Below are 27,737 nucleotides of genomic sequence, written 5' to 3' on the forward strand. Positions count from 1 at the left end.
GCCCCCCGCGCGGGGGCTCGGCGATGCCAGCCTCAGCGACAGGCGGCGGCGGCGGCGGCGGCGGCGGCGGCGGCCACGGCACAGACACACGCCCGCCCACACGCGCGCACAGGGGCCGAGCCGGCGGGCGGCAGGCGGAGGCAGCCTCGGAGCCCGGCGCCCGGCGGGGAGGGGACGCGCGACGCGGGACCGGCCCCGGGGCGCAGCATGGAGGAGGAGATGCAGCCGGCGGAGGAGGGGCCCAGCGTCCCCAAAATCTACAAGCAGCGCGGCCCCTACAGCGTGCTCAAGACGTTCCCCAGCAAGAGACCGGCGCTGGCCAAGCGCTACGAGCGACCCACCCTGGTGGAGCTGCCGCACGTGCGGCCGCCCCCGCCGCCCTTCGCGCCGCTCGCCGCGGGCTCCATCAGCAGCAGCGAGCCGCCGCCGCCGCCGCCGCCGTTCCCGGCGCAGAGCCCCTACCCGCCCGGGCCCGGCCGGGCCGCCGCCGCCGCCTCGTCGTCGTCGCCGTCCTGCACGCCCGCCGCAACCCAGGGCCACCTGAGGACTCCGGCGCCGCCGCCGCCGCCGTCCCCCGCCGCCTCCTCGTCGTCCTCCTTCGCCGCCGTCGTCAGGTACGGCCCCGGCCCGGCGGCGGCCGCGGGCAGCAGCCACGCGGGTAGCGACGGCGCCAGCCTGGAGCTCAGCGCAGGTACTAACTCTTGGGCGCAACTTTACTTCTCGCCGCGGCTGGGGAAGTGGGGGTCTCAGGCGGGCCGTGCTGGGCCCCCGACGGCAGCAGCGAACTGGGAGCGCAGCGCGGTGGCCTCCCCGCGCGTCCCAGGCGCGCACGGAACTTCTGGAGGCTTTGCCCGCGCCGCCGCGTGCCGGGCTTCCGACGGCGCGCGAGTGCGCCTAACAGGTGGCTCCGCCGTGCGGATCCCGCGCCCCGAAGTGTGGCGGCTGCGCCGTGGAGACCGCGCCGCCGCGGGTCGGGGGCGGACGCCCCAGGGCCACGGCCACGGCCGCGGCCGCTCTGAGGGAAGCTGGCGCTGCGCGGGAGGCCCCGCGGGGACGCCCGCCCGTGACCGTCCGCCGCTTCACTTTTGCGCTTCCACGCCTTCCCTGCACCTGGCTTGGTGTTTCTCCCGAGCCTCTTGCCCTGGCGTCTCTGGTGCACGCCCGCGCCCTGGCGGGCGCTGTCCGTGTCCCCCGGGCGCGCGTGCTTCTGGAGCGCGCGCCGTCTCCGTGGGCGTCTGACCCCTGGCTCCTCCGTGGCAGCCCCGCGGTGCGCTGCCTGGGGGGATGTCCCGCTGCCCCGAGAGCCCGGCGTACTCCTCGGGTCCCGACGCCCACATCGTCGGCCCCCCGCTGTCCCCGTGGGGGCGCCGCGGGGTTCTGTCCCTCATGACTGTGTCGTCCGAATCCGCACTTGAACCTTGAACCACCCACCGCGTGGTCCGAGATCTCCGCCCTTTATCCCGGGGAGGGCCGGCTGCTTGGAGGGGCAGGGGCTAGTGGAGAGGCCACAGTCCAGGGCCTGCGCCCCGGGGCATCCCTAGCTTCCAGGGTACAGCTTATCTGCCCTTCAGTTCAGAAGTTCCTGCTGGGGCCTTTGACGGCACTTGAGAGCCCCACCCCCCCCCCACCCCCCACCCCGAGGTTGTGCAGATCCGTGCACCGTGTTTCTCCTACTGAAAATGAAAGAGCATTGTCTGTTAGTGAGTTATAGGTGCCCATGCTAACTGTGCTGTTGCTTGTCAATATTATGACACGTGAAGGATGGGTCTGCAAAAGGAAAATCTAATTCCAGGTTCTGGGGGAGGGCTTGCTCTTGTCCCGTCCTGTCGGGTTCGCAGCCGCGGCCGGGGTTGAGTGGGGCTCTTCGTGGCCTCCGCGTGGCTTGCTGTGTGCCGGCGCCCCTGGCCCAGCCGTCCGTTGTGTGCGTGTTCCTCGTTGGGCTGCTTGCCCACTGCTTCTGTTTGAGCTTTCTTCCCGAGGTCCGTGAGCTTTCTCTCTGGATGTGAGTTCTACTGCTTGGTTATGGCCACGTTTGCTCCCTCAGGTCCGCGTGTCCTTGATTTTGTGTAGGTCTCCACGGTTGGGGGTGGTTTTCCTTATGCCTTTGGGCCGCCTCGGCCCCACCACCTTGTTCTTTGGGGCCCCTTCTCCTGCATCTGGCCCGTTGAGGCTGTGATCTGTTTTCCACCCTCACTCTGGGCTTTTCCACCTTTTCCATCTTGAACCTGCCTTCATGCACTGTGGGTCTGTCCCCTCTTGTCTCCACTCACGTCCATAATCTTCACCTGGCCTTTCCCTGTAGCTGCTCCTCTCTGCACCGGTCACTGGCCCTCCTTCCCTCCAGGTGGAGTTTTTGGAGGTTCTTTTTCCCCGCTCCTAATGTTCTCTTTCAGTCATTCTTCAAATGTCCTATTTAGTTTATTTCCTTTAGGTCCCCTGGCGGAAACCATAATACCACTGCATCTAAGGGACTGTAACGTTGCTTTCTGATGCCCATCAAACCTTCCTGTATTTCCTTGTATTCCGAAGGTTGTGTTTTGTTTTGTTTTTAAGAGGTTACGTAGACTGGGGTAAGTTTGGTTGCAGCCAGTGCTTTTTGGAAAGATGGGAATTAAATGGTAGGTTTTTTCCACACAGTAGGAAAATGGTCTGGGGGCTGGGGAGGAAGCCATGGACTAGACAGGCAGCATGGTCATAATGTGGGTCACTGATGGACAAAGCCATCTCGTGACAGGCGCGGTGATGTGAGTGACCATTAGGTGAAGAACCACCTGAAGAGCTGATTGGTTCTTTGAGGAGCCCGTGGTTCCACTTTGAGCCAATGAGGATGTGGCACACCTTGGCTAGTTAAGCCTACTGGGTGGCAGTGGGGTGTGCTTTGCCTGTTGCACCCTCACAAAAGTGCAATTGTAGCATTTCAGGCCACCAAGCAAACTGAAGATCATGAAGACGTGTGATGAAATGAGTCAGAGATGGAAGAGGCATAACTGAGTAAGGGCAGGGAGGAGATGAAAAGGTTGACGGGAATCTCTGCTTGCCAGGAGCAGCCATAAACCATTGGGAAGAGAAATATATGATTAAAAATGGGGTTTTTTCAACATTCTTATAAAATCTTGTGAAGAGTGTAATTTTTCTTAAAAGAGGTAAGACGCTTTGGTTTTAAAAGCATGTTTTTCCTCTGTGGGAGGCTTAGAGTTAAAACCCACGTAGATCTTGATATGCAACCTAAATTTGGCATCAGGAAATGGGAAATTGCATCTTTAAGCAGAGTACAATCAAAAATGAATTACAATAAATCCTATATAATTGCATAGGTCATTCTCTTTAATGAGATTTTATTAACCTGACTGTCAAGCTTTTGAGTCAGGCAGATATTTTATCTTCTTCAACTGATAAAAGTGTCAGCTATAAACCACCATATAAATATTCATAAATCTACACATCTGTGGCAGCCTATCAGCATCATTCTTTTGGACATTAAAAGCATTCTAATTACTTTCTGTCTAGCAGAGCTGAAATGCTGCCTGTTATAGTATGTGCTTGGCAGGCATGATTGCTTTTGTTTGCCATCACAAATAGCAGCATCCTATTTTATATACCGATGGTCCAGAAAATATTCAGGGATTGACTGAGCAGGATGAATATTAGGAAGCACCATCTGGTTTTGATAGCACCGAGTATATTAACTCATCTGTTAATTTTTGACACATCATTGATTTATTTATTTAGAAAAATTGCATCCTGTTTTGCTGTGTTGATGTTTGCCATTATGGAAAAAAAAATTAGATGGCATTTTTTTAAGAAAGACATTATTCATTGATTTAAGACAAGGGTGATGCTTCCAAAGATGCTTTCGTTTTCTGACTTATATTCTCTAGCCCATGGAGTCTTCTGTGAAAAAGAAGTTAAACTGGTGTTTTAAGGAAATCACCTATTTTGAAGTAGTTGGAAATCCTTTTGGTAGATATAATATATGGATATGTGAGAGTAGGTCACTAAAATAAAATCTGTGCTTCTGCGTTTTTAATATTAATATATTTCACCCTTCACTGGGCTAAAATCAAAAGGTTACCACTAATCTTGACTACTGTGATCTCCTTCATAGAAACAGAATTCTCTAGGGGATCTGCGGTGATGGGCAAATTCCATTCAAGGCTTTACTTACAAAGAAGGAGGTTAAAGTAGGGAGACTCTGTTTGATTGCCTACTTCCCATCACTCCTCTTATTCACTTATCAGATTTAGGGTGGATTAAACCACTTAAATTAAGAGGAATTGCAAGAAATAAATTTTTTAATTAAAAGAAATCATAGGTACAGGTTTTAGAATCAGACTAGGCACAATTTGCAGTCTGATTCTATCTTCTAACAGGCTGCACAATAAGGGAAAACAAATTAGTAGTAGTCATTTTAGAGTGCATTGTGATTGTGATTGATTAACATTTTATGGTGTTTAATTTAGGAAAGTTAAGGGTAAGGTAGACAATTTCAAAGCCCCTTTGTCAACTGTTGACTTTATACTTTCCAGCTATCCCTTGAGTAGAGCATTTTATGACAAGGAAAAAAAAAAGAGTTAAAAAAATTCAAAATACATGTTCACACTTGGCTCAATTAAGAATCATGGATCAGTAGCCATTGAATTGTATTCATATGAAAACAGAAGTTTTCTCCATTTCTTAGTGATAATGGACAACACACAGAACTTGCATTTCTAATTATATCCTGTCTAGAAAGGTGAAGTGTTGCTTGCTGGAATGTGTATTAAGTGGAGAGATTTGCTGTTTCCCACCAGCGTAATAGTAATATTTTTCATGTTTCGGTGTTAAAGGACTATTCAAATATTTCAAAGTATGGGAAAGAGGAAAAATTCAACTTTAAGGATTGCAGTTGCTATTTTTGTATATATCAGTTCTGAGAACCAATTCAGAATGAAGTATTTTAAAAACTGCAGGAAAGAACTATTTTATGGTTGTAGCTATTCTCTGATATCCTGAGTGCACTTTAATAGATTATCTTCATAATGTAGCATATTACATAATGATTTTTTCTCAGCAGGTTATGAGTTTATCCTTCAATTAAGAAAACAAATCACACTTGTCCCTAAGTCAGATTTTTTTTCCCTTAAAATCCATGCCATAATGTAATTCATCAATATGATTAAAACTACTGAGTGTTTTGTAGGGCATTGAACAAATATATTGGAGTAGTTCTTTTTAGACAATTCTATTTTAGCCTTTCCCTTCCTATTTTGTCCCTTTCATCAAGGTTATGTTTAATGTGTATAGGTTGTAAATCAATTGGGACCATGCTGATTAAAATGCAAACAGTAAATACAACTTCAGGTCTAGAATAGGATTATAGGATTAAAATGAATGAAAACGGCTGTTGTGCTAGAATTGAAAATTCCCAATCGATATCAGCCTTTGATTTTACTAATAAAAGAACAAAAAACCAGAAAGGGGGAAAAATGAGAGTGTACCATCTTAAACCTGATTTATGTGGGTCAGCTATTTACTTTCTGTTGATGTGATCATTGTAAAGAAATGGCACCCAAATATTTATGAGACAGGATGAAAGTACATACCGTATAGCAAGTAATTAAAAAGTATGAATGAAGCTAGCAAACTGTTCAGTAAAACATACCCTGTGAACCCACCTTGGCAGACTTTTGTGGCATCCAGGTTTGACTTTGGGATTTGCAGCCAATTCACAGCATGCTCTGCCCACTCCTAGCTTCGTTCTCTGTTAGGATGGACCTCACGTGTACAGATATGGCTGTCCCAATCCGGGTTTCCAAGCTCCAGTACCACGGTCTGTCTTTGGGCAGGTTGCTTAGGGAAAAGGCCAGCACTGGCACTTAAAAGTTTCAGTAGAGTTCCTGGATCTTGGCTGTCTCACCTGGGGAGAGAGGGTGAGCTATAGGAGGACGGCCGGGCTGGGGTCTTCCTGTTCAAGTCCATGGGTAGCACTGCCCCTGGAGAGTGATATGGTGCTATCTGGAGAAGAAAATTGTCTTGTGTGGACACTTGGCCTGGTGAAAGTGGTCCTGTTACCGCCGGCCCAGCCAGGGAAACCTAGAAATGTTGTAGACTAAGGACCTCTACTTAACAAGTGTCCCCGCCATGCATTCAGGAGGCGTTTCTCAAGGCTCCGTGTAGCCCTCACAGCCCAGTGCAGTCCGTGACCCTCTCCTGAATGGAAAAGGTCTGATCTCTGTGATCTGCCTGGGGGTGTTTCACAGGAATTCTGGAATGGTAGCTAAAAGTTCATGAGGGGTCTGGTGCTGTGATGCAATGGGTTAAAGCCCTGGTCTGCAGTCCTGGCATCCCATATGGGTCCTGGCTGCCCCACTTCTGAACCAGCTCCCTGCTAATGCTCCTGGGAAAGCAATGGAAGATTGTCCAAGTCCTTGGGCCCCTGCATCATGTGGAGAACCCAGAGGAAGTTCCTGGCTCCTGGCTTCAGACCAGGCCAGCTCCAGCCTTTGCAGCCATTTGGGGAGTATACCAGCAGATAGAAGGTCTCTCTATTCTGTTTCTCCTTCTCTCTGTGTAACTTGGCCTTTCAAATGAATAAATAAATCTTTAAAAAAGGAAAAGCTTATGGAAAATGTATATTGTGGGGAAAAAACTCTGACTCGTTTTCTAATTTTTTTGGTGCCAGAACAAATGTATCTCTCTCTCTCTCTTTTTTTTTTTTTTTTTAAACAGGCAGAGTGGATAGTGGGAGAGAGAGAGACAGAGAGAAAGGTCTTCCTTTGCCGTTGGTTCACCCTCCAATGGCCGCCGTGGCCAGCGCACAGCGCTGATCGGAAGCCAGGAGCCAGGTGCTTCTCCTGGTCTCCCATGCGGGTGCAGGGCCCAAGCACCTGGGCCATCCTCCACTGCACTCCCAGGCCACAGCAGAGAGCTGGACTGGAAGAGGGGCAACTGGGATAGAATCCAGCGCCCCGACAGGGACTAGAACCCAGTGTGCCGGCGCCGCAGGTGGAGGATTAGCCTATTGAGCCGCGGCACCAGCCCAAATATATCTCTTAATTGCATGTTCTGTGAACCTTTGGAAGTATCTTCTATAGAGTTAGAAGATGTGAGGGATGCTTCAGTGTGCCAGGCACTGTGCTGCAGGCTTTGTATAAACTCTTATAAAGTAGTTGGGAAAGGGTGTTTGGGTCCCTGTCCCCCAGTACCTTAGTGAACTTCATGAAAGAATAAGAAAAAAGAATACAGTGGAGCATTGAGTGTTGCAATGAGGTCTGTCTTCAAAAACAAAACACATTTATTTGAGAAGCAGAAAGAGACCTACTGGTTCACTCCCCAAATGCCCCAGAGGCAGGAACCTAACCCACCTCCCACGTGGGTGGCAGAGACCCAACTACTTGGGTATCACCACTGCCTCCCAGGGTGTGCGTTAGCAGGAATCTGAAATCAGAAACAGACTGGCCTGGAACCCAGGCACCCTCGTATGGGACACGGGCATCTCATCAGTGCATAACTGCTGGGCCAGTGCTAGCCTGTACACTGAAGTCTCTTGAAGTCTGACTTCATTGGCAATAGCATGCTGGGTTTTCTTTTTTTTTTTTTTTTTTTTCTTTCTTTTTGTAAAGATTTATTTCATTTATTTGAAAGACAGAGTTATATAGAGAGGTAGAGACAGACAGGTCTTCCATCCGCTGGTCCACTCCCCAGATGGCCTCAACAGCCGGAGCTGTGCCAACCCGAAGCCATGAGCCAGGAGCTTCTTCCAGGTCTCCCATGCGAGTGCAGGGGCCCAAGGACTAGGGCCATCCTCCACTGCTTTCCCAGTCCATAGCAGAGAGCTGGATCAAAAGAGGAGCAGCCGGGACTAGAACCGGCACCCATATGGAATGCCGGTGCTTCAGGCCAGGGCTTTAACCTGCTGCACCACAGCACCGGTCCGCATGCTGGGTTTTCTAGAGGATTTTTCTGTGTACTCCCATAGAAACCCTTGAGCATCTCACTATTATTTTAAAAGAGATTTCTCCCCCTAGGGGAAAAATGAACTAGTCAGCACTTTTAGAGAGGCACTACCTAGCTACATTTTATCAGAAACAATTGGCATCTAACATTTCCAATACTTTGTGTGTTGCCCTTATTCTAGGAAAGAAGGAGAGGAAGTGAGAGGCGTCCTGGTCCGTCTGTGTTGTGCCCTAGAGAGTCTGCCTCTCTGTGTGTGATAGTCCATTCTAGGCGGTATTTAGCCAACGAGAGGCTGCCCCGATGACATTTACCTTAGGACCCTTGGACGAATGAAGTTAAAATCACACTTTCACAATTTGCAGGGCTTTTTTTCCTCCTTTGTTTTCGCAGTGGGTTGATTGCTTTCCGTTTGCTTTTTGCTTTTCACTGCTTGACAATTAGTATGCTTTAAAGTTCATACATGCGTGTTACCTGGCTCCCACAGCACGTGCCATTGTAGGAGATTCGGCAGTCTAATGAAAGAGGTTCCAAGAAGAAACACTGCTGACTTGCAGATGGTACTGATCTTGGTCAGCCAAAACATTGGCTTTGACAAGAAATCCAAGTGAGGGGTAAATTAAAAGAAGGGCCATGAATGCTGATATTGGATGACGTGTACGGTATTGTTTTGTGCTCATCCATTGCCTATAGGCTCACTCTTTGTTTTAGCTCAGTGAGCTGTTCACAAAGACTTATCTTTCTTCTCCAGTGTGCATCTGGGAGCTACGTACTGTCGACAGGGATTGTATCAGCTGATTAATGGCAAGGGCATGAGGGCACTCCAGAAATAGCAGTAATGATTGCTGTAAGCCCTTCTATCAATGAGGAATTGAGTCTGTAGTAGCTCGCTTCGATTCGTTAGAGAAAGGGTATTTATAAAGCCAAAGGTGTGAGTCCAGACCTGTGCAGGCCAGTGGATGCCACGGACCGAAATACCTATGAAGGACCCAGAGTCACGATCCCGCCATGTCCTAGAGTAAGGGACTGAAGGTACCCCACCAGTTGCAGGACCGCAGAAAGCGGGGTGTCCTGTTAACAGTGGATTCACTGGGTCATCTTGGTTTATGAAAGAGTAGACTTTACTCTCCGATTATGCGTAAATAATGTTAGTGTTGAACATCTTCCTCATCCCTCACCCTTGCGTGTTGGTCACTGCTGTGTCTTTTTGTTTGTTGCAGAGAGCCGGATGATCTTGGATGCCTTTGCCCAGCAGTGCAGTCGAGTTCTTAGCCTATTAAATTGTGGAGGAAAACTTCTGGACTCCAACCATTCTCAATCCATGATTTCTTGCGTAAAGCAAGAAGGCTCAAATTATAACGAAAGACAGGAGCAGTGTCACGTTGGGAAAGGGGTCCACAGTCAGACCTCAGACAATGTAGACATCGAGATGCAATATATGCAAAGGAAACAGCAGACCTCTGCCTTCTTGAGAGTTTTCACTGACTCCCTGCAGAATTACCTGCTCTCGGGGAGCTTTCCAACTCCTAACACCTCATCGGTCAGCGAGTATGGCCACTTGGCTGACGTGGATCCCCTGTCCACCTCCCCGGTGCACACACTAGGTGGCTGGACCTCCCCAGCAACATCCGAATCCCACGGTCACCCATCGTCTTCCACACTGCCAGAGGAGGAAGAGGAGGAGGAGGAGGAAGGCTACTGTCCTCGATGCCAAGAGCTGGAGCAGGAGGTTATTTCACTACAACAAGAAAATGAAGAACTCAGAAGGAAACTTGAGAGCATCCCAGGTAGGAGTCCTATCCTATGCCAGGCAGGAAGTTTCAGAATGAGCCACAGGCCTCTCTTGCTTGTCACATAGAATTGTTGGGTAAAAGTTGTCTCCATTGACACACAAGTTCTAGAGGCGGTGCCTTGACAATGAGCTGGTTCAAGGACTGTGAGCCCATGTTTCCTTTAAAAACGTGGTCTTGTAGAAATTAAGACAGACAGTATTTCCAGAGCAGGGCTATAGCAGTACTCAACAAAGGAAATGGCCTCTTCTGTTCCAACAATTCCCCTTGCTTTTTTGGTTAAGTTTCAACAGGCATAGTCACTTTTTAGCATGAACACTCGCATTTAAAGTTAATAAACTGTAAACTGAAATTGGTAGGTCAAAGATAGATGAGTAATTAAGCTGACCCCAAACTATTCATGTCTCTGGCTAAATGTAAGGCATTTCCTGCCTCTTAAAAGACTACAGATTTTCACAGTAGTAAAGTCATCTTTACTGCAAGACCTCTCGGTAGCTAAGTTGTCTTCTTTCACTGTTTGGGAAAGAACTGATTTCACTTTTATCTTTGAATTCATGTCTATGGCTTTGCAAAAGACAGACCATTAGCTAGGGGTAGGCATTGTGGTACAGTGGCAGTGGGTTAAGCCACCATTTTGGGATTCCCACATCCCATGTCTGAGTGCCTGATTTGAGTCCTGGCTGCTCCTTGCTTCTGATCCAGTTTCCTGCTGATGTTCCTTGGAGGCAGCAGATGATGACCTAGGTATTTGGGTTCCTGCCATCCACATGAGAAACCTGGATAGAGTTCCTAGCTCTTGGCGCAAGCATTTGGAGAGTGAACCAGCAAATGGAAGATCTCTGTCTCTGTCTCTCCCTCTGTCGCTCAGACTTTCAAATAAATGAATAATTTGAAAATAACCATTAGCTACAATAGTATCTTCAAACCATTTTAATCACATATTTATTGGTAAATGACATATATGTAGTACTATGCGAACACTGTGTTCAAAATTAAACACACATAAATTTTAAAAATCTCAAGGGTGATACATACATAAATAGAAGTTTTGTTCTTTTCCTAACTCAGTGTCTTCACTCAGCCCAGTTTGGCAGCTAATCTAGAATGGAAGCGATGTTGAAGAAAGTTGCTTTTACAGCAGGCATTGTGGTTCTGCAGATTAAGCTGCCGCATGGGATTCCTGCAGCCCATATCTGGTACTAGTTCAGGTCCTGTCTGCTCTGCTCCCAATTCCAACTTCCTGCTAATGCACCTGGGAGCCAGCGGTGAGGCCCAAGTGCCTGGATTTCAGCCATCTATGTGGGAGACCCAGATAAAATTGTGGACTCCTGGCCTAGCCCCAGCTATTGGGGGCACTCGGGGAGTGAACCAACTGATGGAAAATCTGTTTCTTCTCTCTCTCTCTCTGTTTCACTCTGCCTTTCAAATAAATAAATAAAACTTTAGTAATTAATAAAGTGGGGCTGGCGCTGTGGCATAGTGGGTAAAGCTGCCACCTGCAGTGCTGGCATCCCATATGGGCTCTGCTGGAGTCCCAGCTGCTCCATTTTGATCCAGCTCTCTGCTATGGCCTGGGAAAGCAGTAGAAGATGGCCCAAGTCCTTGGGCCCCTGCACCCATGTGGGAGACCAGGAAGAAGCTCCTGGCTCCTGGCTTCAGCTTGACACAGCTCCAGCCATTTCAGCCATCTGGGGAGTGAACCAGCAATGGAAGAACTCTCTCTCTCTCTCTCTCTCTACTTCTTTTTTCTTTTCTTTTTTTTTTTTTTACTATATTCCTCCAGCAGCGGCTCTCTCTGGTCAACCAGACACTGCGGGTCCAGCCAGGGCAGAGGTGGAGACTTGAATCCTTTGCACCGTTTGGCAGCCGCGTCGCCACACTCAAGATGGCGGCACTTCCAGGCACTGCCTCTACTTCTCTGCAACTCCCTCTTTCAAATAAATAAAGATAAATCTTTTAAAAAATTGCTGAATCAAAAGTTAGTCTTGGGGCAAGTGTCACAACAGTTAAGACACCCCTTGGGATACCTGCATCCCACATTGGAGTTCCTGGTTCAAGCACAAGCTTCACTTTGGATCCAGCTTCCCACTAATGCACACCCTGCAGAGGGATCCGATGAGGGCTCAGTTACTTGGGTCCCTGCCACCCCCCACCCATTGGGAGACCTTGACTGTGTTCCCAGCTCCTGGCTTTGGCCTGGCCTAGCTCCAGCTGTTGCAAGCATTTGTAGAGTAAAACAGCAGATGAATGAGCTGTCTCTGACGGTTCCCATCTGTGTGTGTGTGTGTGTACCTTCGAAATAAAATGAAAATAAGTAGCCTTTTTTAAAAAAATTAAAAAACAATCTTTAATCCAGTATGAGACAAGGGCATCCCAAGCGACAGCTTAATCCACTGTGCCACAACTCCCACCCCTGATTGGTTTACTTACTGGTTGTTGTGTTTTGGTTTTTTTTTTTTATGTATTTATTGATTTGAAAGCATTCCAGAGAAAGAGAGACACAAAGAGAGATCTTTCATCCTGTAGTTCACTCTCCAGATGGCCACAATGGTCAGGGCTGGGCCAGGCCAGAGTCAGGAGCCAGGCGGTTCATCCAGCTCTCCAACGTGGGTGGCAGAGACCTTGCTTTTCCCAGGCCATTAGCAGGGAGCTGGGTTGGAAGTGAAACAACCAGTACTTGAACTAGTGCCCATATGGGATGCCAGTGTCGCAGGCAGCAGCTTTACTTGCTGCCACAATGACCACTCCTTGTTTATTTTTTATTTTTCAAAATTTTCTTTATTTGAAAGACAAATAAGACATATCGCCTGTCTGGTGGTTCACTCTGCAAAAGCCTTCAATAGCCAGGACAGGGCCAGGCCAAAGCTAGGTGCCCAGAACTCAGTTCAGCTCTCTGACTTGGGTGGCAGGGACCCAAGTTACTTGAGCCACCACTTGCTGCCTCCCAGGGTGCACATTAACAGGAAGCTGGAAATGGGAGCAGAGCCAGGACTGGAACCCAAACACTGATTTGGGATGTGGGCAACCCTTCCAGGGTCTTTACCCTAACACCAACACCCTCCCCATCATTTCATTTAAAAGAATTTGCCCACTAAGGCCGGCACCACGGCTCACTAGGCTAATCCTCCGCCTTGCGGCACCGGCACACCTAGTTCTAGTCCCGGTCGGGGCACCAGATTCTGTCCCGGTTGCCCCTCTTCCAGGCCAGCCCTCTGCTGTGGCCCGGGAGTGCAGTGGAGGATGGCCCAAGTCCTTGGGCCCTGCACCCGCATGGGAAACCAGGAGAAGCACCTGGCTCCTGCCTTCGGATCAGCGCAGTGCGCCGGCTGCGGCCGCCATTGGAGGATGAACCAACGGCAAAGGAAGACCTTTCTCTGTCTCTTTCACTGTCCACTCTGCCTGTCAAAAAAATAAAAAATAAATAAAATAAAATAAACCTACCTAAACTTTAAAAAAAAAAAAAAAATTTGCCCACTAGAGCTGCAGGTGTGGTTCATTTGGGGATTAGGATAAGGGTGGTGCTCTTGTGAGGGAGAACGAAGAAGTAAAGTAAATCCATCTGTGTTTTTGCATTGGAGCTGGAGGTTAGATGCAGAGTCCTGGAGCCTTCCCATGCCAGGCAGATGCTAATTACAGGGGAGGCACCGGATAGAACCCAGAAGAATGTGCTGGAACCTGAAAATTCTTGGTTTCCCCAAGTCAGGAAGGTTGCAGCTGACACACGGTGGGAACCCCTACAGATCAGGAAATCACAGTTCTCTGTGGGTTTCGCTAAAGGGACTCTTTATGGGGGCGTAAAGAATGTCCTGGAGGTCACCAGGATGCAAAGACTTGGGCAGCCATCCAGGTCCATGGCCACAAAAGGCCACCTTAAGAAGCCCTTGAATCCTGTTCCATCTATCTCACAGGAGTTGCACAGTTTGAGCACAGGGGACAAATGTCCAGAGTATTCTCCTCTAGTTCCCAATTCTCAGCCTGTGACAAGCTACATGTTCTTTTTTTTTTTTTTTTTTTTTTAAGATTTATTTATTTGAAAGAGTTACATGGGCCGGCGCCGTGGCTTAACAGGCTAATCCTCCACCTTGCGGCGCTGGCACACCGGGTTCTAGTCCCGGTCGGGGCGCTGGAGTCTATCCCGGTTTCCCCTCTTCCAGTCCAGCTCTCTGCTATGGCCCGGGAAGGCAGTGGAGGATGGCCCAAGTGCTTGGGCCCTGCACCCGCATGGGAGATCAGGAGGAAGCACCTGGCTCCTGGCTTCGGATCAGCGTGATGCGCCGGCCGCAGCAGCCATTGGAGGGTGAACCAATGGCAAAAAGGAAGACCTTTCTCTCTGTCTCTCTCACTATCCACTCTGCCTGTCAAAAAAAAAAAAAGTTACACAGAGAGAGGAGAGGCAGAGAGAGAGAGAGGTCCTCCATCCGATGGTTCACTCCCCAATTGGCCACAACAGCCAGAGCTGCGCCGATCCAAAGCCAGGAGCCAGGAGCTTCTTCCGGGTCTCCCACATGGGTGCAGGGGCCCAAGGACTTGGGCCATCTTCTATTGCTTCCCAAGCCATAGCAGAGAGCTGGATTGAAAGTGGAGCAGCCAGGTCTGGAACCAGTGCCCATATGGGATGCTGGCGCCCCAGGCCAGGGCGTTGGTTAACCTGCTGCACAGCAGTGCCAGCCCCCCACCCCCTTTTTAAGATTTATTTAAGCTGCATGTTCTTGATATATCCTAAGCAATTTAGGGTGCAGTCCGCCTCTTGTTGCCTGAACCCATGCCAGGCCAGGTACCTGTGTGGGGGATAATTCAGCATTAGCCTGCTACTGTTCGTTGTTGCTCTGTACTTCCCAGAAAGACAAAAATGCTACACTTTGTTCAGCCCTCTTGGTAATTTGACGCTGAATGACACTGGTTGAAATTAGACTAATGGTCACTGCTGGTACTGTAAACATTGCGGCCAAGAACCAATAACCATTTCACGTAGACAACTGTGACCAGATCACACAACACATATGGAAACCCAGTAATCCAGATGAAAAGCCAGTTCAGCAGTTAGGCATGGAAGAAAGTAGTTTAAAATGAGGGGAATGTTAGCTATGTTGTGATTGCTCATCCCAGGTCAGTGTTTCCTAGGGAAGTCTCAGTGCTGGGAAGTGGTGAAAGTGAAGTTTGTCTTGGAGCCAAAACCTTGATCACACAGAGGCTCTCCGCCCTCCCACTTTCATCTTCCAAATCCCACCTTTGGGGAAACAACAAACCTTAGTGTAGGTGGTCACCCAAAAATCCACTCTTTACTGGATATATTAGCAGGGAGGGAATCTGCTAATTTTATTCTTTGCTTTATTTATTTGAAAGGCAGTGTTACAGAGAAGGAGGGAGAGACAGAGAAGAGATGTTCCATCTGCTGGTTCACCCCCTCAAGTGGCTGCAATGCCAGGGCTGGGCCAGACCAAAGCCAGCCAGGACCAAGAGCTTCACCCAGGTCTCCCACGTGGTCGCAGGGGCCCAAGAACTTGGGCAAACTTCTGCTAATTTCCCAGGCACATTAGCAGGGAGCTGGATCTGAAGTGGAGCAGCTAGGACATGAACCAGTAGTGCCCACGTGAGATACCAGCACTGCAGCTTAACCCACTATGCCACAGTGCTGGCCCAAATCTGCGAATTTTAGGTACCCCTTAGAAGGCAAGTTCAGTAAACAGTACACTGGTTTTGTGCGTACTAAAGGGTTTATTTTGTCAAACAATAGCTCCCCTCTATAATTGGGGTGGATTTTCTTTTTCTTTAAGATTTATTTATTTATTTGAAAATCAGAGCAATAGCTGTGGCTGGGGCTGGGCCAGGCTGAAGCCAGAGGCCAGGAGATTTTTTTGGGTCTCCCACATGGGTAGCAGGGACCCAAGCACTTGGGCCACCTTCTATTGCTTTCCCAGGCCATTAACAGGGAGCTGGATGAGAAGTGGAGCAGCCAGGACTCCTATTGGATTGCAGCTTTACCCACTGCATCACAACGCCGGCCCCTTGGGGTGGATTTTCCCTAAGCTGTGCTCCTGTAGGTCCCCATGGTCCTAGGTCAGTACGTCCCTGGACAGACAGTAGAATGTCCCCATCGCGCAGTGGTTTTGTACAACTGGGCAACGTGCTGAGTACAAAGGAAGAGGCAGTCTCAGTGGCGAGCGGGCTGGAGCCCAGATGTCATCCCTGTCCCTTCTTTGCCTCTCCGGGGGAGGGCTGTGGAGGCCTCGGAGACTGATTTCCTTTTTTCATGAAATAAAGCCTTCCTACCAGGAAGCAGTTCTTGAAGTGGGAGTTAAAAGAAGGAGCCTATCAGTGTACACGAAGAAATGATTGCATTTGGGCAGCTCTGAAAGTACAGAAGGAAGGCATTAGACCTCTGCAAGAAGAAGGTCGGGCACATGCACTACGGCTGATGCCACCCAAGAGGCCCTGTGTCCCTGTGGTGTTGGTAAAATACTTGACACAGTCTTAGACCCCACCACCAGAAGCCATTGGCGGTCAACTTGTTACCCCCCAGAAATGGCACTGGCACGTTCTCTTTTGTATTAAGTCATCACACTAGAAATTAGAAAGCCTGTTAAAAAAGTTAAAGCTTTTGAAAAGAAAATGCTATGTGCTAACAAACAAAAGCCACAGAATAGGACATTTGGACCAGGACCATGAAGAGCTGAGAGGTTCTTTAAAAAAGGAAAGTGATGGGTGAAGCTTTAACATCACCTCTTTTAGTTGGAGAGTCTATAACCAACACTGAACCAATGAAGGGTGTGCAGGAGGCTGGATACAAAATGCCACATTTCATCTCAGCTGAGACACCATCGAATGTGAGACACACTCACCTTCCCTTGCCACTAAGGGTGGAAGAAAGAAGCAGCAGGTCTTAATTGTATAGTGCCATTATCTTTTTCAAAAAAAAAAAAAAAAGTTCATAGATGTTAAAATATGAAAACTAGTGGGTCTTAGAATCAAAATGTAATTTTTAAAATTTTTCCAAAGTGAGGCTGGCACTGTAGCATAACAGGTTAATCCTGCAATGCCGGCATCCCATGTGGGCACCAGTTTGAGTCCTGGTTGCTCCACTTCTGAACCAGCTCCCTGATAATGCACCTGGGAAAGCAGCAAAAGATGGCCCCAGTGCTTGGGCCCCTGCACCCAGGCAGGAGACCTGGAAGAAGCTCCTGGCTCCTGGTTTCACCCTGGCCCAGCCCCAGCCATTGTAGCCATTTGGGGAGTGAACCAGTGGATGAAGACTTCTCTATCTTTCTCTGCATCACTCTGTGTCTCTCCTTCTCTCTATATAACTTTCAAAATAAATAAATAAATCTTTTTTAAAAATGCAGACCTTTAAATTTTTTCCAAAGTAATCATTTAATTACAACACATTGGAAATACTTTGACATTTTCTAAGTGCTATGTAAGAAAGAGATGTCTATTCTTGATTTTTTTTAAAAAAGTATTTTTATTGTGTATACTTAAGGTATATAACATGTTACAAGATACAGGAATTCATTATTTTACAGTTATCCCTTTGTGTGTGTACGTGTGTGTGTGTGTGTGCGCAAGGAGCTAAAATGTACCCATTTAGCATGAATCCTGTGTACAGTGTGATTTTGTCACCTGTCCTCTGTGTATTTGAATTTCCTGTTTGTGGGGTTTTTTTTTTTTTAAGATTTTATATATAAATGAGATCATTAAATAGAAGGGGTCTTCAAAAAGTTCATGGATCAATAGGCTAATCCTCTGCCTGCAGTGCCGGCACACGGGGTTTTAGTTCCGGTCGGGGTGCTGGATTCTGTCCCGGTTGCTCCTCTTCCAGTCCAGCTCTCTGCTGTGGCCCGGGAGTGCGGTGGAGGATGGCCCAAGTCCTTGGGCCCTGCACCTGCATGGGAGACCAGGAAAAAAGCACCTGGCTCCTGGCTTAGGATCAGCGCGGTACACCGGCCACAGTGTGCCTGCTGCAGCTGCCATTGGGGGGTGAACCAATGGAAAAGGAAGACCTTTCTCTCTGTCTCTTTCTCACTGTCCACTCTGCCTGTCAAAAAATTTTTTTAAATTTTTTTAAAAAGTTCATGGAAAATACATATTAAGAAAAAAACTAGATTTCAATTTTTTTTTTTTTTTGCAGCAAAATAAACTTACCTTTAATTCCATTGTTCCTTGAGCTTTTAGAAGTAACCTTGCATTTTGACTCATGTATCTGGGTTGTTTCATTTAGCATGATATCCTCCATGCTCATCCATGTTGTGGCAGATAACCAGTTCTCATTGCTTTTCAAGGCTGAATAATACTCCATCGTGGTATCTTTACCCATTCACCCATCCAGAGACACTGAGGTCATTTCCATATCTTGGCTGTCAATGGACAATGTTACCACTGAATGTGGAAGTATGGCTATCTTTACAAGGTGATAATTTCATTTCCTTTGCATATTTTCCCAGAACAAGGATCGCTGAGTCCTGTGATAGTACTGTTTTTAATTTTTAAAAAAAATATTTATTAAGTTTTGGAAGTCAGAGTACAGAGAGAGAGGGACAGGGAGATCTTCCATCTGCTGGTTTGCTCCCTAAGATGGTTGCCATGGCCAGGGCTGCATCAGGCTGAAGCCAGAGAACTCCATCCGGGTCTCCCACATGGATACTTGCACCATCATCTGCTGCTGTCCCAGGCACATTTAGCAAGGAGCTGGATTGGAAGTGGAGCAGCCAGGACTCAAGCCAACACTCTTAATATGGGATGCTGATGTTGCAAGCAGTGGCTTAACCCACTGCCCCACTCTGCTGGACCCCTGGGATTCACTTTTCCCTACACTCTTGCCAGCATTTGTTATCCTTTGACTTTTTGATAGTAACCCCTCCTAATGAGCCTGAGATGATTAGGTGATGTTAATTTGCATTTCCCTGATGATTAATGGTGTTGAACACCTTTTCATGTACTTGTTGGTGATTTTTATGTATAGTTCAGATATCTAGAGAGAGCACAACAGTGATTACCAGGGAAGCAGGAGGTAGAAGGATAGAAGAGAGGCAATTTTCTTCAGGTCTTCTGCAGTTGTTTTAATTGACCTGTTTGTTTTTCTACTATTTTGTGTGTGTGTGTGTGAGCTCTTTATATTTCAGATATTAACCTCTTATCACATACATAGTGTGCAAATATTCTTCCGAGTCGTAGGCTAATTCATACTAATATAGAATAGGCTAATAGTACTTCATACTATTCCATTTTGTTGATTGTTTCCTTTGTGTGCAGAAGCTTTTAGTTTGATGTAGGTTCTTTTATTTGTTTTTGCTTTTGTGACTACTGCTTTTGGCATGGTATCCCAAAAAATCATTGCCAAAGCTAATGTTCAGGGGCATTTCCCCTGTGTTCCTTTCTTGGAGTTTTCTTTGAAACACGTGTGTGTGCGTGCGCGTGCACACACACACACGAGTTTCCATCCATTGGTTCACTCCCCCAGTGCCTCCAGCGGCCTGGGCTGGGACTGGACCTAGGAACACAATCTGCATTTCCCACATGGGCGGCAGGAACCCAATCACTGGAGTCAGCACCACTGTCAACCAGGGTCAGCATCAGTGGGAAGCTGGGGTCAGGAGCCGGATGCTGAACCCATGAACTCAGATGTGGAACGTGGGTATCTTAACCATTAGGCCAAATGACCTCCCCCTCTGCTAGGAGTTTTATAAAGTTTCTGGTCTTGCATTTAAATGTCATTTATGTATTATGAGTTGATTTGTATGTGTGTGGTGTAAGATAAGGATCTAATTTCATTCCTTTGTGTATACACATCCAGTTTTCTAGGACCATTTATTGAAGAGTATTGCTGATACTTTTATAGGGCCTTCTACTTTCTGAAGCATACACTGTGATCATCTCAAGTTTTTCTTATAACTCTGGGGCGACAACTAACGTCATTCCCATTTAACAGACGTGGAGGTTGAGATCTGGGTAGGTGATGTCAACTGCAGACCGGGACTACACGCTAAGCCGTCTCATTCCACGTCTAGTGTGTACCCTCCCACCCTTGATCTTCAGCCAGTTCTCCTGCTCTGAGAAGTCACTGGTGAACCCTGAGTCAATGAATGCTGAAACATTACTCCTGGGTGGAATACAGAGCTCGATTCCTGCGAGTCTGTGGACGTTTTCATCAACTGATCACACACTGTGTGTGTGTGTTTAAAGATACCTTATTTAATATTTGTTTTTGGTTGATCAACGTTGAACTTGTGGCAGCAGCTCTGTTAAGTCATGCCTGAGCTTCTCTAACACACCTGTTTTCTCTGTAAGGCACATCATAGTCTTCTTCCTGTTAGCAACATTAAACAGCACTCCGGCACCATAATTGGCCATTTAAACAGTGAAATCACCAGTAAAAAGCAAAAATAAAACAGCATAGCACTAAGTAGACTAGCTAGGGACACTTGTTTGGGGTGTCTGAGCTGAAACAGGAAGAGAAGATAACTTTGTTCAGCTTCAGCTGGGGATATGTGCATGTCACACGACTCGGATTTCTCCTTGCTCTGCACATGAGTGCAAAGAACTGCAAAAGCATGACATACACTGTTTGGAGGGTTGCAAATATGTTTTAACAAGTGAGCAAATTTGCAAATAGAGAATTCGGGAGTGACGATCAACTGTAGTCACTCAGGAGGCTGCAAACTATAGAGAACCAGCTTCAGATTATGCAGTTCTGATCATTTCTGTCACTGGTGTCATTTTCTAAAAGACTAAAAAGTGATAATAAAGACAGTTTCTGGATACCAGGACATTTTAAGAGAGTAAAAAGCACTAGGAGTAGGTGCAGAGTAGGTGCTGCTACCCTCCAGGGTATGCAATGGGTAATTATTCCAGATTTACAGGTGAGACAACAGAGGCACAGAGGGACTAAGTAATTTGCCAAGGATGGCATAGAGAATAAGTGACAGAGTTGATACTGTCAAAAGAAAAATCATACCAAAGTGCTTCTCTTTTTTTAAAGTTTTTGAAAGAATTATTTATTTATTTTTAAAGATTTATTTATTTATTTGAAAGTCAGAATTACACACAGAGAGAAGGAGAGGCAGAGAGAGAGAGAGAGGTCTTCCATCCACTGGTTCCCTCCCCAGATGGCTGCAAAGGCCATAGCTGCACCAATCTGAAGCCAGGAGCCAGCAGCTTCTTCAAGGTCTCCCACATGGGTGCAGGGGGTGAAGGACTTGGGCCATCTTCTACTGCTTTCCCAGGCCACAGCAGAAAGCTGGATTGGAAGTGAAGCAGCCAGGACTCGAACCAGTGCCCATATGGGATGCTGGCACTGCAGGCAGCAGTTTTACCCACTACACCATAGCACCGGCCCCTTTATTTTTTGGAAATACAGAGTTACAGGGAGGGAAAGTCAGAGGCGATGAAAGAGAAGTTCTTCCATCCTCTTTTTGACTCCCCAAATGGCCTCAGTGGCCAGGACTGGGCCAGACTGGAGCCAAGAACTTCATCCAGGTCTCCCATGTGGGTGCAGGGGCCCAAGCACTTGGGCCATTCTCCACTGCTTCTCTAGGCTGTAAGCAGAGAGCTGAATTGGAAGTAAAGCAACCAAGACTCGAAGCTGTGCCCACATGGTATGCTGGCACTGCAGATGACAGCTTAACCTGTTTGGCCACAGTGCCAGCCCCCCTAGTAGCTTTTTTTTTTTTTTTACTTAATCATAAGTACAAGTTTAGGAATATAGTTATTCTTCCCAACATACCTGCCCTCCCACCCACACTCCTAGTAGCTTTTTCATATGTAATGAGTTACAACTTCGTGGATGTTGGAAGACATCCAGCAGTAGCTTTTATCTCTGTCATTCTTGTGTCCTTTTAGATGGCCGATGAACTTTGTGATTAAAAAACAATCTACATTTGGGGGGTGAATTAACAGAAGGAAGACCTTTCTCTGTCTGTCTCTCATTGTCTAACTCTGCCTGTAAAAAAAAAAAAAAAAAAAACAATTTAGGGGCAGGCATTTGGTGCAGTGGTTATAACAGATGCCACATGTGACACCTGCATGCCATATTGGACGTTAGCTTGGGTTTGAATCCTGGCTCTGCCTCAGGTTCCAGCCTCCTGCTCATGTACACCCTGGGAGGCTGTAGGTGGTGACTCAAGTACTTGAGTCCCTGCCATGCATGTGGAAGACAAGACTGTGGTCTGGTCTCCTGGCTTGGGCCTGGCCCAGCTCCAGTTGTCGCAGGGATTTGAGGAGTGAACCAGTGGATAGAAGATGGATCTCTCTCTCTCTCTCTCTCTCTCTGCCTTTCAAATACAAATAAGTACATAATTTTTAAAAAACTTGATATGATTTATGTTTCATTAAGCCTACTAGATTCCTTTGACTTTGTTTTTGCAGAATGAACAAGCAAATAAATGAATCTGCCCAGTGTGAGATAGTGGTTTCTCCATCAGTGAGAGGGACTCGCTTAACATTCATGATTTGCAAAAGGAAACCATAAGCTGTGAAGGTGTGTGGGGCATAACCCACTACTTAGGGACCCTGTTGATGTATTTTTTTCTTTTTAGGTGCTGCTGTAAACTCTAACCTGATAATACCTCCCTTCGAAGGAGCCAGATGGTAGGCTGCGTTGCGCACAGTCACACATGAAGCACTGGCTTCTCTTTGAGGGCCGTGTTCTCATGCAGGAATTGCACAGCTGTCCGTAGAACTGTGTGTTGTCAGAAGAAAGCAGCAGGTGGACAGGAGGTTTCGTGATTGCCTTTCAGTGCCCATGTTTCTCCCAGGCAGACAGCATGGCGTAGCTGTGCACCAGGATAACATGTTCCACACACCTGCCTCCACTGAACAGACACACTGATTCCTGCTCCCCCCCCCCCCATTTAATTCATTTTATTTTATCGCTTTCCTGTCTAGTTGTAGGCTACTATCCAAAGAGCCCCAAGTCCAGAGTGATGTTCTCAGTCTTTAGCAGCGGGGTCCCCTCTGACCCTGGGCTGGAAGCCCCTGCCTTGGCGAGATCGTGTTTGGGAGGGCCTCAGGAGAGAGTGCTTCTCCAAGCACCCAGGGCAGCGGCTGTTTAAGTTGGCTGAAGAGGAGCTTTGTCCTCTGTCTCCCTGGCCTTAAGCCTTATCCTCAGATACCTGTGTGCAGGATCTGCTTGCCTTGCCTAGCCAGTAAATGCACATAAACTCCATTTCCTTCCAGCAGTGTCACTCAGCTGGCCTTGACCCGAGCTCAGCACTGCTGCCCATGTGCTGAGTGTATAAGGAGAGGAAGGTGAGCCTCCCAGCCCTCCAGGGTGGTGCAGCCACCACTGAGGGCGTCATAGCAAGGCAGGGGAGATAGACATAGAGATAACATGGAGACAGACATTTTTTTGAAGCTTACAAATTATGAAATTATTGTGCCCACTCTACAGATTTTTTTAATGACTTCATGATTTTCATAACTATGACCAAAGATAAATCCTAATCTGACAAGTAAAATACAGTCATTGTTAATTATTATTATCAAACACTCTGGCCTATTTCTTCCTTTCTTGTCTCTTTCTGTGCTCATCCTGCTTCCTATCTGTGCACATAAGTATTTTAGTGTGGGTGAGGTAATATTGAAGATTTAGTTCTGTGTGCCACCTCATAGGCATGTTTGTGCATCTTTGGAAATTTTTTTCATAAATATCCTGATGGTGGTAAAATGTGTTTAAGGGATCAAAAGAAGTTTATTCAGATCCTAATAAGCCTAATGTTTACAAACTTATTGAAAATTTCAAGCTAAATCTAGATAATGTCTTGCACATGTCACTTGGAGAGCAGTGACATATGTACCATTGCATTTTATTCTAACTGTAAAGAACACAGTGCTGCTTTGAATTCTTTTATCAGTCCTGTGCAGAAGAGATGCAGACCTAGAAGTCAAATGAAGGCCCCAGAGGTCCCAAAGTGAGCGAGCTCCAAGGCAGACCCGTCTGCCGTCTGTTAGTTTCTCAAGTCTTTAGCCTTTTTCCGCTTAATAATTTCCACCTACTAGTTCACTCCCCAGATGTTCACAGCAGCCAAACCAGGACTGGGACAAACTTAAACCAGGAACCTGGGACTCAGTCTGGGTCTCCTACATGGGCGGCTGGGACCCAAGTACTTGAGCCATTGCCACCACATCCTCTAGTGCACATTAGCTGGAAGCTGGAAGCAGACACTGAGCTGAGTCCCAAACCCAGCCACTCTAATACGGGATAGGGTGTCGCAAGTAGCATCTTCACTGATGCACCAGATGCTCACCCCAGGAAGATGCATTCTAACTGTGGCATCAGTAAAGTGGATTAGACGTGTTTGATAAGCTGGTGGAATTAGGGATACTTGATAGGTTTTATTAACCTTGCTTAGTAATAGGTCTGCTTCACACTGCTAATGGTGTGACTTATTTTCATTGACTTACGTGGTAATTGAGCAGTTGCAGGAGAGGCCGTGACACTGATCTGTAACGCAGATCTATGAGGGTGGTTATTGGAGAAAACACTTTTATAGTAAGAATAAACATTTCCTGACCTCTGCCTATGATTCAAATTCTTCAAAATGATATTGATAAAATTTTTTATTTGTTATGGGAACAATGTGATGTTACTTAAGAAACCCAGAGCCATTAGCAGTAGATAAAGATGATAACTTGAGTTTGTGGTCTTTAAAAAATAAAAAGTGAGAAAATCAAAGTGCAGAAAGCTCAGTGGTGAGATTTTAAAATCGGGGCTTAGGTTAAATATTTATTCTTAAATGTGACAAAAACATCTTAAAACACACAGCTAAGAAAGGTAGTGGCGGCAGTTTGTGTAAATTAGGTTATTAACTGAGCTACCAAGGCCTTTTAAAAAAATAGTTAATACTCCTGAAAGCATTCTCATAAAAACCTTAAGATGTCAGCATTATTTGTGCAAGAGTACCGGAAATGTCAGGTCTGTGTTGGCCTAATATCCGTTCAGTGTTACTGTAATTATTCAGTGAAGTCTGTAAGACCAAGCCTCCAAAACAGATAGTGCATCCGAAACTGAGTGGCCAGGTGTATTCGTATTGGGAGGGAGACTAAACTGGGTGGAGTTCCTGCTTACTGAAGAACCAAGGAGGAATCCGTCATTAAAACTGAGTATGAGGCCGGTGCCGCGGCTCACTAGGCTAATCCTCCACCTAGCGGCGCCGGCACACCAGGTTCTAGTCCCGGTCAGGGCGCCGGATTCTGTCCCGGTTGCTCCTCTTCCAGACCAGCTCTCTGCTGTGGCCCGGGAGTGCAGTGGAGGATGGCCCAAGTGCTTGGGCCCTGCACCCACATGGGAGACCAGGAGAAGCACCTAGCTCCTGCCTTGGGATCAGCGCAGTGCGCCGGCCGCGGCGGCCATTGGAGGGTGAACCAACGGTAAAGGAAGACCTTTCTCTCTGTCTCTCTCTCTCACTGTCCACTCTGCCTGTAAAAAAAAAAAAAAAAAAAAAAAAACAAAAACAAACAAACAAACAAAAAAAAAAAAAACTGAGTGTGAAATTACTGATTACAAGCCCACAAACTAGTAGTTTTTAGTACATTAATTTCAGAAGGCATCATGAGACGCTAGCGCTACAACTTGGATTTGAAAAGACAAGATGTCTTGTTCCGTGGGGCGTTCATTATCATTGACCCAAATTCATCTGGGAGAAAGTTTGACTTGAGAGTTCTCAGTGAATTGTGCTGAGCCTGAACATTCTCCCGCACCATAGCATCTGCTCTGTGTTTACAAATAACTGCGGATGTCAAGTGAAAGAAGATTGTTTCCTTTAGAAAGTGTGGGTTTTTTTTTTTTTTTTTAGAAGTTGCCATCAAGAAGTCTTTTCAAGTGTCTTTGCACGCTGCAGTCTGCTGACATGTGCCGTGTGGTTGCTTCCCCACAGTGCCCTGCCAGACGGTGCTAGATTACCTGAAGACCGTCCTGCAGCACCACAACCAACTGCTGATGCCACAGCCCGCCGACCAGCCCACCGAGGTAGGTCTCCAGCGAGCTCAGGGCGGCTCCGTGCCGCACAGCACTGGCCCCTGGCACAGGGCAGCCAGCCAGCCACCTTGCTGCCTGCTGAGACGTGGCAGGGTGGGGTTAGGGGTGTTACCCGAAAGGCAGTGCTCTGCACTCGGAGGGGGGGGGGGGGGGGGGAGGGAGGCAGACAAGGAAGAAAAGAGCAGTTTTCAGTAGCCGTGACTCCGCCGCTGGCCAACCTGCCGTTCCCACAGGCAGCAGCTGTGTCCCAGAATGCCCCTTGGGCATGACTTTTCGGGAGTTGCCCAGAGTTTGTGGGCCCCCCGCTGGCGAGCACTGTCTTCCTGCGGGCCTCGCCCTGTGTGGGAGCAAGGGTCTGGCACTGTAAGCAGCACGTTTTTACAAGATTATCAAAGCTCCCTCTGGACGTTACTTCCCTTGTAAAGCATGGCTACATTGCCCTGAGTGTCAAACACTCAGGTCCCCCAACCCCTGAAAATGAGCCTGCCTGGTTCTCCCTTCCTTCCTCAGTCTGGTCCTCCCTCCCCAAGCACCTGCTGCCCGCACGTCCAGGTCCCATCCCCAGTGCCTGTCATAGCAGGTACCCAGTTCCTGCCTGCTGAATGGGGACCTGTGTCTTTAATGACTGTAAACACTTGCAAGACTGGTCCAGGAGGGCACTTCAGAAGGTTCGTGGAAAATGGGCTAAAAGATGAATTTATTTTGGTGCAAAAATGTTTTAGACACACAAATACAAGGGGTCTTAAAGAAGTTCACAGGAAATGTGTAGTATAAAAAAGATGATGTTTGTGTTTCAGAACTTTCTGGCACCAGAATAAACTTATCCTTTTCTCTCTGAATAAAGTCCACATTTTTAACTTGACATATCTGACATAGCAAAGGTACAACTGAAAAGCCTGCTTCCTCCAAGAAGCACTCCCTGAATGCCACCCTCCTGCCTATGGTCATGTAGCATGTTGTTCATAATTCCAATTGAGAAGTAGCCACGTTACTCAAAGTACACCTGTGTGTTCCATTTGGCTGTGAGTCTGGGAAGACATTAGTTGAAGTTGTTCGTTTTTATTGCTTCAGAGTGACTCAACACTAAATCAGAGTCTGATAACCTGTTGGTGGCTAATTGAAGAGAATATACAATCAGAATTCCATGAAAATTAAAAAGAGGGGAGAATCTACATTTCCTCTGGATAGGACTGTTTAAACTTTTATGACCCATCATCATCATTATTACTCTACTATTTTTATTATCATTTCAGGCACATGAGCATTTTCTCATTTTTATTATTTGTCACATTTTATTTCTATTAACTATGCTAAAACAGGATTGTAAATCTCATCCATAAAACAGAACATTCTGAGTGGTGTTTGGTGCTGTAAATTTCTTTTTCTCTTTCTTCTTCTTTTTCTTGATGAAAATTACCTCCAAATGGTGTTTCTTCATTTTATGGGGCCTACATTTTATGTAGAGCGTCTGTATTTTAGGAGAGCTTTTGAGCTGTTATGTGAGTTTTTTTTAAGGGTTGGAGAAAGCTCCTCTCTTGCCTTGTCAGCTCCCTAATCACCAGTTCCTCCCATCTTGAAGTAGTCCTGTTGTAGGGTCACGGCGCAGCATCACGGGGTGAACCCTGGACTTGGGGGCAGGTCTCCCCAGCTCTGTACCTTTGAGTTCTAAGATCTGGAGAAAGGATCGGACCTCCTTGGAAAACAGCAAGTAATCCTAGCTTGCCAAGGGCACTCACCCACCTTAGAGAAATAGTTTCTTTTTAAAAATGAGGGATAGTGTAAAATAAAGGAAAGGTTTGAAAACTAGCCATGCAGGCTGACAGGTGTGCTCACGGGGACGCCCCGGAAGCAGCGGCCAGGGCTGTACCACGTTAGTCCTTAGTCCTTAGCAAGCATCTGCTGCACCTACTCTAGTCCAGGCCTATCCTTGGCCCTGGGAGTGGAGCACTAGATCAATCTGCAGTTAAAATGAGCTTCTGGTGGTGAGAGATGAGCTCAGCAAAAGCAGCAAGCTGGGATTTTTAGCCCTACTTGGCAGAAAGGAGCTG

At 47.2% G+C, this 27,737-nt stretch overlaps 1 protein-coding gene across 1 annotated transcript in view; it reads left to right on the forward strand.

Annotated features, from left to right (window-relative positions):
* Nucleotides 1-207: 207 nt before the first annotated feature.
* The window catches only part of BEND4 (BEN domain containing 4), a 33,117-nt gene continuing 5,587 nt past the window's right edge, over nt 208-27,737 (forward strand). Inside the window, exons 1-3 of the mRNA XM_062213693.1 lie at nt 208-691; nt 9,153-9,719; nt 25,589-25,680. Of these exons, the coding sequence (XP_062069677.1) occupies nt 208-691; nt 9,153-9,719; nt 25,589-25,680 (1,143 nt within the window). The remainder of the gene's footprint in view (nt 692-9,152; nt 9,720-25,588; nt 25,681-27,737) is intronic.

This window comes from Lepus europaeus, chromosome 16, assembly GCF_033115175.1.
Source record: "Lepus europaeus isolate LE1 chromosome 16, mLepTim1.pri, whole genome shotgun sequence".
Lineage (NCBI taxonomy): Eukaryota > Metazoa > Chordata > Mammalia > Lagomorpha > Leporidae > Lepus > Lepus europaeus.